Here is a 13940-nt window from a genome sequence, read left to right as displayed (position 1 = left end):
AACCCACACGGCGTGGCGCTAGTGGGGGCTGGACCTCACGTCAAGGTTGAGGAGCCAGTTACAGCCTGTTACAGGCACTAGCAGAGCTGGATCTTTTACCTCAGGCAGCAGAGACTCCTGCTTTAAGGCACGGAGGCCCCAGATCCAATCCCTTCTGCGGCTGCTGAGTCCACCCGGGGTGCAGTGCCCGCCGTCTCCCCTCAGCAGACATCTGCGTAGGATACCAGCTGACCCCGACTTTCGCCCCTCCCCAGAACTGAGCATTGTCAGAGCCACCGCAAGGTCTGGCCACATGCTAAGATTCAATAACATGGGCTAAACCCAGTGGTCCCCAAACTGTGGGGCGCATCCCCATGGTGGGGGTGCAGAGGAATGTTTGGGGGGGCACAGGAGGGAGGGAGTGGCATCCAGCCCCACTCTGCCCCCAGCTTTGCCGTGGCCCCAGCTCCTGGCCCCAGACCTGCACCCCCAGTGTGGCCCCAGCTCTGGTCCTCTTACCCCTGTCCATGTCCCCTCCCCTTCCCGGCAGCCCCACTCCCGGCCCCTAGGGTGGGGTGTGAACAGGGGCAAGGGAGGGATGCAATCATGAAAAGTTTGAGGACCACTGGTTTAGCCCCTCCGCGTTCTTTGTGGGACTGGAGGAGCCGTTCTTGTGGTGCCCCCGTCCCCCTCCAGAGGGCATGGGGGAAATGCTGGGAGATTCCCAGCCTTCGCTTTGCAGGCCAGAGACCTCCACAGAAGGTTTGCAGAAATACCTGAACTCTAGGGTGCTTCCCCAAATCAAGGAACTGGCTGGCATTCACCCACCCGCCCCTCATCCCCCACAAAGGGGCATCACTAACTGGAACAGCTCTCCCCAGGCCAGCCAGCGCATGGTACCTATGATGGCATCCCTCAGCTCCTTGGTGATGATGGGCAGGTCATCCACATCCACAAAGTACAAGTGCTTCTCTGGAGGCTGGCTGGCAGCTGCCGAAAGCTCCAGGTAGTTCCCTCGCCCAGTGCTGACAATGAAGACCGTGACCTCCATGTCCTTCAGCAGCTGCATGGGCTGGGAGATGTCATCAGTAGAGAAGCCATCCGTCACCCACACCAGCACCTTGGGCACCTCCGCCCGGGCGCCAGCTTCATCCGTGAAGAACTTCTCCTTGGCGAAGGAGAGGGCTTTGCCCGTGTTGGTGTCCCCCATCAGCTGCTGCGTGTCCCGGATGGCCTGTTGCACTGCCCCGGTGGACAAGTACCGGTCGAAGGGGAACTCTATGGTGGGCACAGTGCTAATGTGGATGATGCTGGTCTGGACGTCGCTGGGGCCAAAGGTGAAGGGTCGCAGGAGGCCTCTGATGAACTCCTTGACCCTAGAGAACTCGTAGTAGGAGACGCTGCCAGAGCTGTCCAGCAGGAAGAGGAGGTCCCCCTCTGAGTCTGGAATGAAGGGCTGGAGACCTGGCAGAGAGAGACAGAGAGGAGGTTATTGCAATGATGTGACCCAATCCAACCCCTGCCACAGGAGTCTGGTAGCAGTGAATTTGCTCATCTTTGGCCAGATCCTGAGGTCCATATGCAGGCGCTCCAATGGGAATTTGCCGGAGTAAGGACCTCAGGACTGGCCCCGTGTTTATACATTTTCTGACTTGCTATAAAGACTCCTGGGTTCTACTCCAGGCCCTGACACTGACCCTCAGTGCCAGCCCGGGCAAGTCACGTCACCTCTCTGCACCTCCCTTTCCCTGCCTGCACGGCAGCATTCATTGTACTTATCTGCCTCACCTGCTGGGTGTGGAGCTTAATTTCTGCAGAGCAATCTGAGATCCTCAGAGAAGGAGTGCAAAGCAGGGAGACAGACACAGACAAAGGCTTGTACCTTTTAATATGGCCTCAGACTCCATGTAGTGACAACTTAAGAACAGAATTTGGTTCTCTAAACACCCTTCTAATGGAGACATTTGGAAGCACTTAATCCAGAAATGGGAGTGCATGGAAGGGTCTAATCCAAAGTCTGTTGAAGTCAACAGCTTTGGCTGTTTGGACTCTCTGTGTGATGAAGGCTGGGGCGAGAGGCGTTTGCATGATCACAAATGGGAGGGGAGGCATTCAGGAGACAATCGCTCCCATACAACCTGGCACGTCTGAGGGCCCCGGTGCTACACGCACAGCCCCCGGGCTGCAGCACAAAAGGTTATGTTTGGACCATGACTGCGAGCAGAGGCATGGCTCCACAGCATGCGAAGAGCCGTGCTACAGCAGCGCTCCTGGGACCCGCGCCTTCTGCAGGACAGTTAAAATCAAGCAGGCAGCTACTGTAAACAGGATCCTGGGTCACCCAAACACAGCCAACAAATCCCAGCTCTGCCGAGCGCCTCTCACCCTCTGCTCTTGGCAAGGGCACTGAGTCAAGCCTGGCCTCTGTGAGCGCCGTCCTTCTACGGGCATGTTCTGCACGGCTCCCAGGGCAGTAATCAGCCAGCGACGGCAAGAGTCAGGATGCAGAGTGCAGCTCCAGTGGCGGACGAGCCAGGCAGTGGCTCGTGCTGCGTCTCTGCTCTCCAAGGCTCCTCGCCAAGTTCTTTTTAAAGTCACATTTTGCAAAGAAGCACACACAGGGAAGGAGGGAGGGCAGGAGAAAGGATTATTCCTGGTATTACACCAGCACCTCAGAACCCCATTGAGCTAAGCGCTGTGCAGACGCATGAGGAGAGACTGTCTCTACGACAAAGAGATCGCGGTATCATAGCTAGACAGACATCGGATGGGAGAGGAAAGAGGCACAGAGACCCTTGTGAAAGTCTCACAGTATATCACTGGCAGCTCCCCAATAGAGCCCAGAGCAGTGCCCTACCCACTGAACCATGCTGCCCCTTGCATAACAAGAAAGGGGAGAATGCTCAACGACATTCATCTTCCTGGAGATCAGGACAGCCAGCAGGCATATGGAGCCGAAGCTGCTGCTGACCTGCCAGAGGGAGCAAGGCGGGAATGTCAACCCCGGCCCCAGGCAGGTCCTGCCATCTTCTCCCAAGGGGGCAGTGAGACAACAAGGAGGGCCGCATGGAGACTGGGGGAGCGTTCCGTCCATGCCAGTAAGGAGATGGGACCTGGTGCAGTTCTGCGGCTGTGGTACGGGGCGCTAGGGGGCTATTCCAATGGGAAAGGTAGCAACTTTTGTTCCTCAGCTGGTAATAAGAACACCTTGCCCTTCTATAACACCTTCCATCCGGCGATCCCAAAGCACTTTACAGACACGCTCACCCAAGATACCCCATTTTACAGATGGAGGCACTGAGAGGGTCCGTGACTTACCCAGGGTCACGCCAGGAAGCAGTGGCAGAGTCAGAAGTCAAACCCAGGAGGCCTAGCTGCCGATCTCCCCCTATAAAATCGATTTGCTCCCACACGCGTTTCTGTTGCGCAGCACACAGGCCATCTCCTGGCCTGTCCTCCCATGCTGCCAGGGGTTGGAAATGTTCTAGCTGTTCCTGTGCACTCAGCATGCCCAGCCGGAGCAATGTTCGGACACTCGAGGTTCTGAAACATCCACGGCAGCCAGACCTACTGTCCAGGGCAGAGCAAGCTCCAGAACCAGAAGCAAACAGCTGGGAAGGAACAGGCAGAGTCACTGCTAAGGGAACGGGACACAGAGGAGGAGGCCTCTCCGATTTCCTGGGGCTGAGTTTGGCTGGAAGAAAAACAAGCACAGTTTGGAAAAAAGAGAGACAATAAAGTAACATGGGGGAGACGCTGCCGCTTCTAGATTCCCAGGAAGAGCAGCCGGATCGCCGAGCTGGCTGGGGGGTTCTTGGCTTGCTTCCAAGGTTGCAGGCAGACTCCATCCTGGGCGGGGCAGCTCTGTAGGCAGGAGCACTGGCATAGCCCAGATGCTGGCACTTTAACCTCTGCATCTCACCCTTCTGAGGCAGGTGTGCAGGACACAACGGGAGGGATGCTAGTGCTTTGGCCTCACTAGCGCGCGCACGGCCGAGAACACCTGTGGAGCAGCACCGGGGGAGATCTGGTGTTTAAGGCCACTGCAGACAGGAGTTGGGGTTTTCAGAAGCCAGCTGGATGTGCGCTCCTAACTCACTTGGCGCTTTCGAACAGTCCCGCTCTGTCAGCCTGGCATATGCGCCGACTGACTCCACCAGGAAGCCAGGCTGGAGAGTGCTGCTCTGGAGACTCCCAGAGGCACCATGCAGACTCTCTCAGGCTTATAAGACTTTAGTGGTGGGCTCGAACCCCAAAGCACACCCGAACTTTAGGGATGCTCAGATCTGGAGCCAACCTTTGTGGCTTGAGTTCTTTATTTTGTGCTTGTTACAAAGGGCCAATCAGGGCCACATGCTGCAGAATCTGTGGGATCCCGTTGGCTGCACTTGGTCAAAGCTCAGCTCCAACAGTGAGCCACCCCTGCAGCTGTGTCACCTCAGGTAGGAGCTTGCCAGATCTTCCAAACTTAATAGGGTGGGGACTGGCCAGCACTGGACACCTCCCCATGCAAAGGTAGGTTGTAAGAGGTATTGATGATTCAATAGGTGACTCTTTCCCTCTGGATCAGTTCTGAGCCCACTGGGCCTGCATGGTGCTGGGAGGTGTCTTCCAGAGGGGACATACCATCAAGATCCAGATCATTCATGGCGGTTAATGAACCCCTGACACTACTTGTGAAAGTTGGGGTGTCCTCCCAAAAGAGCAAGGATCACGCAGGAGTCTCTCATAACTATGCCCCATCCTCACATGAACCCACGACCGACAATCTCCCATCAGCCACGCTTGATCCTCGCATAGTCAGTTCCATCCAAGTGACCGAAATTCCCCTGATGATTTCAGCGATGCCAGTTGTTATTCACGTCTTCTAAAGACCGCTGTGTGATCCCGCCGCATTCCCCACCCCAAAGGTGTCTACACTTCAGTGCCTGGTGGGTGAGCCCTGTATAAACAGCCCACATAGCTCTGTGAGATCCTCCAAGAAGAACGGTAGCATTATTGCTATTCACAGCTTAGTTAATCGGAGCACTCAGGGGAAGCGGAGGAGGCCAGAGAATATGATGGAGAATCTGCTGTGATAGCAGCATTTCTGTCTGGCTCATCTGTTCACGGCTGCGGGGATGGGCTCAGAACTTAATAAATTCTTCAGACCCTTATTACAAAAAATGGTGCATGAATCCTTAGGGGACTGAAAATGCCAAGCGGTGGAAGATGGACTGAAAATGCTTCAGCGGGGTGATGTGGAGCTGCCCCACATTATGGGGCGCTAGTCTTGCTTCTTGAACACCTGGGCCCTCAGGTGACTGCAGGTCAGAAGAGAAATGAGGCTAGTAACCATAGTCCATTCCCTAACAGTATTGTCAGCCCCAAGAGCTCAAACAGCCATAGCAAGGCCTCCATTAGTGAGCAGGAAATGTTTTTAAAGTAAGAAGGTTTCAGTTCTTTTTATTGTCTTTCTGGGTTTTGAGCCCGGGGGGGGCACATTTTCCACCCGCATCTGCCCTTTTTCCACAAATGAAAGCCGAGATTCTCATGTAATCACAGGACTCCAGGAGCTGGAGCTTTAAAAACCCCCACCAAATACCACAAGGTTTGTGATGAAATCACAACAGCTGGCAATGCTGAATAGGGTATTGTTCAACAAGATTGGCAGCCTGTCTCTGAAGGAGACTAATGACTGGGATTGCGGCGGGTTCTGCACAGCAAGGATGAGGCACGTTGGAAGAACAGCCCTGGAAGAGCAGGGCAGGGCAGGGCAGGGCAGGGCAGGGGGCATTGTCAGATCTGCGTGGGGAACTCAGGGCATGTGGCAGGGCAGGGTTGAGAGGCATTGGCAGAGCAGTGTGTGTGGGTCCGGGACTGGAACGGGAGAGGGTGCCGGGATACAGGAGTGAGGGGCATGGGGCCAGGAATAGAAAAGCAGGAAGGGTGTGGGGAATGGCCAGTCATAGTGGGAGCCCAGAACTTTGAGGTGGGGGTGGGGAAAGGGAACTGCCTCGGGCCAGCAACTACCTCCAGGGCCTTTTCCCCTCCTTTGACAGCCCTAAAAAGAGGCCACACCAGAGGAGAAAGGGAAGGGAAAGCTGGACAGAGGGGAATCCATTCCCACTTGGTGCCCCGGGCGAGAGGGCTAGCAGCGCTTTGTCCTGAACGTGGAGCTCAAATGCCGACTGAGCCAAGGAGCGTGGAAGCTCCTGGTGCACCCTGAAGCGGTGAGCGCCCTGCCCTCAAACTGCGTGCACAGGGGAGCCAAAACCACAAGGCAGGAGACAGTTGGATGTGAACTTTCCCAAGAAAGAACTGCTCAAAGGAGGCACATACACCTCCCCTCTCACCCTGATCCCACTGGAGAGTATGAGCGACCTGGGGCAGGCATCAGGGGGAACCAAGCAGCAAAGGGCCTAGGTGAAAGGGAAGAAAGGATAAGCAATGGCAGACGATTGCCAGGGGGACACACGCAGATATCTGAGAGATGCGATCACCCAGCAGGCTGGGAAATGTCTCACGGGAGCCCAGAGGATGCAGATCGGAGGAACAGGATGGGAGGAAGGACAATTTAAAAACTTCCTGAGAGTGTAACCTCTTGGTCTCTCTAGGGCAGGGCTGGAAGCCACATGGCTTGGGAAATTTAAAGCTGGACTAGACAATGTTGGGATGAGTTGGAGTGTGTGCGTGTGCATATGCCGGTGGGGTGGGGGGGAGGAAGAATTGGGTGTATTCATGTCCCCATCCTCCCTGCATGGAACCAGAACTACTGAGCTGCGTGTCATAGACCCCTAGGCTGCTGACAGCTAATGGGGATTCTCCTTTAGCCCAGTGGCAGAGGGTGCTTTGGAAACAGGAGGGTCTATATTCTACCCCATCAGCTTCCAAGAGGCCATGCTGCACGCGAGGTAGAAATGCTAGTACGTTGTCACAAATGTAAGTGCACCACAAGCCCTTATTGGCCTTTCCCATCTTGAACATCTAGGATGTTTCTAAAGCTCTTTGGAGAGTTTTGTGTCTAGCCCATCGATGCTGGTTTAGCATCTCAGGGATCCAAACTCAACCCTGCGCACACCTGTGCTCCGAGGCTGGCTGGCTCAGGGCCAGGACCCCTGTCTGGATATAGGGTTCTCCTGCTGTTGATCCTCAGCGTAGGTTAGATCTGGGCCCATCCGATGGTGGCAGGGGGTGTCTCAGAGTGTGTGTGTGTGTGTTTCAGGGTGTGTGTAGCAGGGGTGCAGAGTGTGTCAAGGGTGTCGGGGGCAGCCAGGCATGTCGTTTGTGTGCGTCGGGGCTGGTATTTGGCAAGGGGCCTGTGCGTGTCAGGGCGAGTGTTTCGGGAACATCCGCACGTGTGTGCGTTAGCACGGGGGCCGGAGCACTGAGTTGCTCTGGGTGCGTGTGCAGGATGGCGGGAAACGTGTGTGGGATTGTGTTTGTTAGCTCTGCCATCTAGACACCTGCAGCTGAAAATCCCAAAGGCAACATGCCCTGGAGTCACCAGAGCCCCACAATGACCCTCCTCCCCCCGCCCCGCCCACCTGCTGTCTTCCCTGGAAGCAGCACCCGGTTCCCGAGGCCAGAGGCTGACTAGCCCATGACACTGTCTCAGGTATGATATGCCAGCTGACGGGATGACGTAGCCATTCCAGCACACCATGACCCGGCAGCAGAAGTCACGCGAATCCCCCTCATTACAATCCCACCCGACAAAGGAGAGCAGTGAAGTCAGAGGGTGGCGCCTACGTGGTAGATGCCCAGAGGAGGCGCTGACGGAGCTTAAATTCATCACAGCCCCCTCGGCCTGACCCAGCCCGGTGCAGAAACACACCCACTGACACTGCAGCATTACAGACCCCATCGCAGAACAAACTGCAACACAGAATCCATTTCAGTGACATTTGAACCCATGTTTAATGTCAAGAGTTGGGGGAAGACCTGCAGCAGGGCAATAATTCATTGTAAAATCTAGCTCTGATGCTGCACTTCCCAGCCAGAGATCTCAAAGCACTCTATAGATGGGATAAGTATTATTGTCTCCATTTTACAGATGGGCAAACTGAGGCAGGGACTTTCCTGAGGTCACTCATCAAGTCAAGGGAAAAAACCCAGGTCTCTCAAGTCTAAGTGTCGAGCCTTCAGCTCACTGGGCCACACAGCCGGACAGCCGCATGAGCGCCTATAGTGGTATGGGACCAACAAACTGCACAGAGGGATCTGCTATTTATTCACAAACCTGGCACAGCCTGGCAGCGGCAGCACGAGCATCAATCCTGGCCTCAGCTCAGGGGGAAATCTACTCTCCATGGCCTCCTGAGTCCTTGGCCTCTCCGCTGAGTCTGCCAGCAAGGCTGCAGCCAGTGGGGGGTCTGGAGAAAGAGACACCTCGACCCACCCGAGAGGAGACTTTCAGACAATACTAGCCCAAGCCAGATTCAAACCGGTGACGTACAGGGTGATATATACACCCCGGCCACTAACTTCAATCCTTTCGGTCAGAGGGTTCCACATTGGCCGGCTGATGTGTGTGCAAGTCACTCAGCTCTTGCTGCCGCTGCTCTGTGCTTCCCCCTTCTGGGTCGCACACACTGCTGTATGCCCAAGTCAGATGGCAGGGCCTGCTGCTTGGCTGGCAGGCGAGGGCGAGAGTGCATGGAAGCACAGTTGCCGTCTCCTGGCATGAAATCATGTTTCCCTGTCTCTTCTCCTACCCCGATCCGGCAGAGGGGTATCACTTAATTTTCTGAATGTTGCAACAAGCAGCTGCAATGGCTCCTGCCGCTGGCAGGGTCTGCATGGCCTGGTACCGAGGTGGCCCAAGGAGTCTACTTGTCAGTGGTAAACAAGACCATGTGCACTTGAACTCCCCGGGCAGAGCAAGGAATGCTCCATGACAGAAAAGGCTCCAGTAAAAACCCAGCCCTGCCAGCATTACTTAGTCACTCAGCAGTCAAGAACAACACTGACCAAAAACACCACAGCGCAGCCACTCCCAAGAAGAAACTATCAAAGGAGGGATGTGAACCAACATCCTGCTAACCTCAGATGATGCCACTACCCACTGAAAGGCTAGAAGGAGCTATCATGCCTCACTGGAAATGGATGTGTTGATTGGCTGGCACTCCAGGAAGTACCACATCTTCAAGACAGGTTTCAGAGTAGCAGCCGTGTTAGTCTGTATTCGCAAAAAAAAAAAGGAGTACTTGTGGCACCTTAGAGACTAACCAATTTATTTGAGCATAAGCTTTCGTGAGCTACAGCTCACTTCATCGGATGCATTTCAAGACAGAACTTCCTGGAAAGTGGTTAGATTTTATTGTTTGGAGAACCTGTGCAAGGAGGCAGGCGTATATTTTTCAGCAATTTATGGATATCACAGAATGGCTGGTTCCCTCCCCCCAGGGCTGAGATATGCAGGTTTGCTTCTTTATAAAAAAAAAAACAACCCACAACAAATGCTATATCCGGGTCAGTTTCCCCTGACACTTAACCCCAATAAAATATAAATAAATTGCTCCCCCCGCCCCCATCCCTCTCTGTTTACAATTGTCACGAGACTAGAGCTGTATCACAAGCATGGGACAGGAGCACAACATGCTATCAGGCTGAAGAATGCTTCATCAGGCCCTTCCCTTTGCATTTTCTTTTTTAAAATTTTCTTGTAATTGTTCCAGGTCTTTCCTTCCCTTCATCCTTCACATTTCATCAGAGATGGAAGGGGACCTCTTGGCGTTCAAACTGCTAGTTAATCCTGTGGTGCTTTGCAATCAGCCCCTGCTCCAAACAACACTGACGTGTAATTAATCCTCAAAGTTTGGTGGGAAAACTGAGATTTCTCACCTCCAGTGGGATCTTTACGACAAGGAACCTGCCTCAGCATCATTGACCCATCCCCGCCCCGGGACAAATATACACAGACCTAGCTAGGGCGGTTGGGTTTCGGTTGCTTTATTAAACTCATCTCTGTTCTCTTGGCAACTGGTAAAGAGATTACCTTATAACGTGCTTCATGGACCTAGGTCCAGCGTTGGCCCCGGAGACCCTATTCCACTGCCGCTCTGCCGATGCACCTCGTGCTCCTTATTCTCAGACACAAAATCTCCTCGCCTGGGGACTAACTGTGGGAAACTCATGTCACTGGTGACCCCAGGGCGTCCTGGAACCCAGGTCTTTGGAAACAAAAGGCAGAGCCACTAGATCGCTGTGCCACACAGCCCCATTCTCTCACTCGATGACCTTTTTGTATTGCAATGTGTATGCCAGCCAAGTGAGGTGCTGGCTACGCGACTGGAAGTGATCAGTGTGGAGATCACAAAGCTATCCCGGGACCATCAAGTCGCTTGGCTTTAGCTGGGAGAAAGTAGCAGGCCAAAACTTTCCTCCTGCCCCGAATTGAGATATCAAAGGATGATGCTGGCCAAGACTCCCCTCCCTTTCAGCAGTGTCACCCCATACACGCTGTGCTGCTTGATTTAGATGGGACTCAGAACTGGTAGGAAGAACGGCACGAACTCAGGAGCCAAGAGACATCAGTCACCAGTCTCTTCATTGTGCCTTAAAACCTCCAGCCCTGCCACTCTTTCCACCCCCACTGTTTGGGCATAAGGGAAAAAACCCAGCACCCTCAGAAACAGAGCTGGTGTTTGGTTGCTGAAGAAAGCAGGCTCTGTTCTCAATGCTGCCCCATTACGAACAGATGGGAGGAGAAGGACTCGCCCTAGGGCAAAGGCATCAAATCTCCCAAGAGGGGATCTTTACCATCGAGCCAGCCCTGGGGGTGTTACTTTGGAGTGCCAGGCAGATTAGAGAGAGGAGAGGCTGTACTACAAGCGAAAGAAACCACACTGCTTGGGAGATGGAGGGTGTAGGGGATAAAGCACAGATCTCTCCAAATGAGGGATGCTCACGCAATCAAAAGACCAAAGCTGTTAGGGCAGTCAGCGTGCACCAAACATAGGCCACAGATTGAAAAATAGCTCTTCAACCATGCTACTTTTAAGGCTACAGCTAAGTTGCCACATCTCATGGTTGTCTTGCAATACTTGGTGCTTTGCATAAAGCCCCAGCTCCTGGAGTCCTGTAATTAGGAAAGGATCTCAGCTTCCAATAATAAATAAATAATAATAAGTTTCTAGCCTTCGTGGTAGTAGAGAAGAGCTTGAAAATGTGACCCAGGTGCACCCTGCCTGCCTGGAGTTTCTCTGCATTGTGCAGCTCCTTGTTGAGGCTGAACGAGCAGGTGGGACCCTGTCCAAAGTATGCATGGAAGGACAGTGACCTTCTGGCCTAGCTGCTGCATAGGTTGGGTTGGTGACCTCCATTCCCATTCTCATCCCCTGCGTAGTGCCCAGCACTCAGACTTTGGGGGTTGAATGTCATCCACTATACCCCTCACGTCTCCAGTACTGCCCTTGCGTGCTTCCAGAGCTAGCTGCGTAAGATGGCCAGGTTTCTTTCCAATGAAGAAGCCCCACTTCACTGTATCTAGGCAATAATCTTACATGCTCCCACCATGACACAGAGGGTGAAGCGAGCAGGGCTGGTGGCAGCATCAGCTCTCAACTTCACAGCTTTCACCCCAGCTAAGTGCTACTCTCCTCCAGGAGTTTGTGTTAAAATAGCTGCTAAATCCCAGGTTCAGCCTGCCTTCAGCCGCTGTTTCCTGCCTTCACACTCACCAGCAGATCTGTATTTTCAGAGCAGCATAACTGCCTGGAGATAGACAGCAGCCTGTAAATCCCAAAGGCCCGGCTCAGTGCTGCTGTCCCATTCATTGTGCTGGTGTGAATCACACCATGTAGCTGCAAAATGTAACCACTATTGCACAAGGGTTTTGCATGGGAGTTAAGAGTGGCCCAGGGTATAGGGCAGTGATGAACTGGGTTCTAAATGTTCTCCTTTCTGTTGGCTGGATTTTGATTTCCACTGGTGTAAATCTAGAATTACCAGCTAATGCTGATCTCAATCACACCCACATAAACCCAGAGTAACGAGAGGTGGAACTCAAGATTGGCATGAGGGGGAGGGAGGGGAACTGAGGTAAGAATCTAGCCCTAAGTCTGAGGCTACTACTGCAGGTCATGCACCCCACTGTCTTAGCTGCAGCTCTCTGATAATGAAGGCTATTGAATTAATATACTGACACAGTCATTCCAGAGAGCTCAGAAATGCCACTAGCCACCCAATAACGTCCCTGCATTATTTGCTGCAATTAACAGTGAAGCTACACAAGTGTTAAGTGTGAGCACCAGCAAGATCCAGGGACGTGTGGACTGACTTTCTGTCTTCTGCTTAGTCCCTCACACCTGCCAATCCAGCCCACCACACACCATACGATTAAATCAAACTCAGCCGCACACGATGGCCCATCCAACACACAACCAGATGGTTTTCTCCAGAGCACTTTATGCAAAACTTTAGAGGCAGCTCTGCTGAGCCCCAGCTGGGAGTCATAGAAACACAGATGAGTGAAAATAATCTCAGACTAGCTGAGCAACAGTTGCATTTCACTGGAGGGTTGTAAAACTAAAGCAAAGAAACCAAGATTGCAACTTGTAAAACTTTGCTTCTCGTGTCAGCCACATCTGTTTTATAAAGCTAGGCTTGCTCTTTTTTTAATTTCCTCTTCAAAGCAAGGTCTCTCTCTTAGGCCAGGCTAGAGAAGTGCCATGTGCATTATCAGGGCTGGTTAAATGAATAAGAATAATCATTTCTGCTTGTGTAGGCATCAGAAAATCCTGGCACAGCACCAGGTGCAATAATGCCTGCCCGGGTATAGGAGGAGTCTAGCTTGGTAAATTATGTTACTTGGGCCAGATTCCAGCTCTTTTACACTGAGCCCTGCTTTACGCTGCAAGGAGTCCCACTGAAGTCAACAGCAAGGCACTGCTCAACTTGAGTAAAGGTGGCAGGATCTGCCCCGTAAAGCTTCTAACTAGAACTGGTCAGGAATTTTTAGACGTCACTTTTTTTTTTTGGTCACAAGCTGCCAATTCCTGAACATCAGAACACGTTTGAGGGCAAGGGTCGGTCCTGACAAATCTCTCGTTTTTGAAAACATTTCGAAAGAAGTTTCAACTCTCACATTTTTCATTTTAAAAAATCTCAATCGTGTGAGTTCAGAATGCCTTTTTGTTTCGTGAAATAAGCTGTAAACATATATAAATGAAACAAAGAGTCATCACAAGAAAACATTTCACAACGATCAACATGAAATGTTTGGACGGAGCCAAACTGTTTATTTTCCAGATTGTCGGTTCGCGAAGATGTTCACGGGTTTGATTTTTTGTTCTGATTTGGGACAGGAACATTTTTGGAACCATCAAACTTTTCCCCAGGACTGGTACCCGGTTGCCCCCCCAGCTCTTCTTCGATCCCTCTCAGCTGCTCCCCCAGCAGGAGAGGCTGAGAATCTGTTACCTGGCCCTGCTGGAAAGTTCACATCTCCTCTCATGCAGCCTTATCTGCCCCGGCCCTGGATGCCTTCCTATTATCCCAGTAAGAACAGGAGGACTTGTGGCACCTTAGAGACTAACACATTTATTAGAGCATAAGCTTTCGTGAGCTACAGCTCACTTCATCGGATGCATAGCTCAGGAAAGCTTATGCTCTAATAAATGTGTTAGTCTCTAAGGTGCCACAAGTCCTCCTTTTCTTTTTGCGAATACAGACTAACACGGCTGCTACTCTGAACCCTATTATCCCAGTGAAATCCACCTGCAGCTGCTGTTATTGTACCATTCAAACCCTAGGATTTTTTCTACCTGTAAACAAATGTAGAATTAACCAGACACTGCTGACTTAAAGCGCACTCTGTTGTCTGCAAACTTTGTTCGTCCGTTACCTTCTCAAGGGACAAGTTCCTCTCGAGATCCCCACTCACCCCGGATTTCCCACTGTGTTTACTTTGTGCTTCTGCCCGCACTCACCGTGTTGTCGGCTTCCTGGTGTTTGCGACGGGGCTTTCACACGGGCAG

General features: G+C 52.5%; 1 protein-coding gene across 1 annotated transcript in view; it reads right to left on the bottom strand.

Moving 5' to 3' along the window:
- Nucleotides 1-13940, bottom strand: part of VWA1 (von Willebrand factor A domain containing 1) — a 29541-nt gene that overhangs the window by 14801 nt on the left and 800 nt on the right. Inside the window, exon 2 of the mRNA XM_038376949.2 lies at nucleotides 880-1443. Within this exon, the coding sequence (XP_038232877.1) occupies nucleotides 880-1443 (564 nt within the window). The remainder of the gene's footprint in view (nucleotides 1-879; nucleotides 1444-13940) is intronic.

The sequence above is a fragment of the Dermochelys coriacea genome, chromosome 18 (assembly GCF_009764565.3).
Source record: "Dermochelys coriacea isolate rDerCor1 chromosome 18, rDerCor1.pri.v4, whole genome shotgun sequence".
NCBI classification, from domain to species: domain Eukaryota; kingdom Metazoa; phylum Chordata; order Testudines; family Dermochelyidae; genus Dermochelys; species Dermochelys coriacea.
The sequence above is the reverse complement of the archived record's forward strand: the minus strand, read 5'-3'. Positions and strand labels throughout refer to the sequence as shown.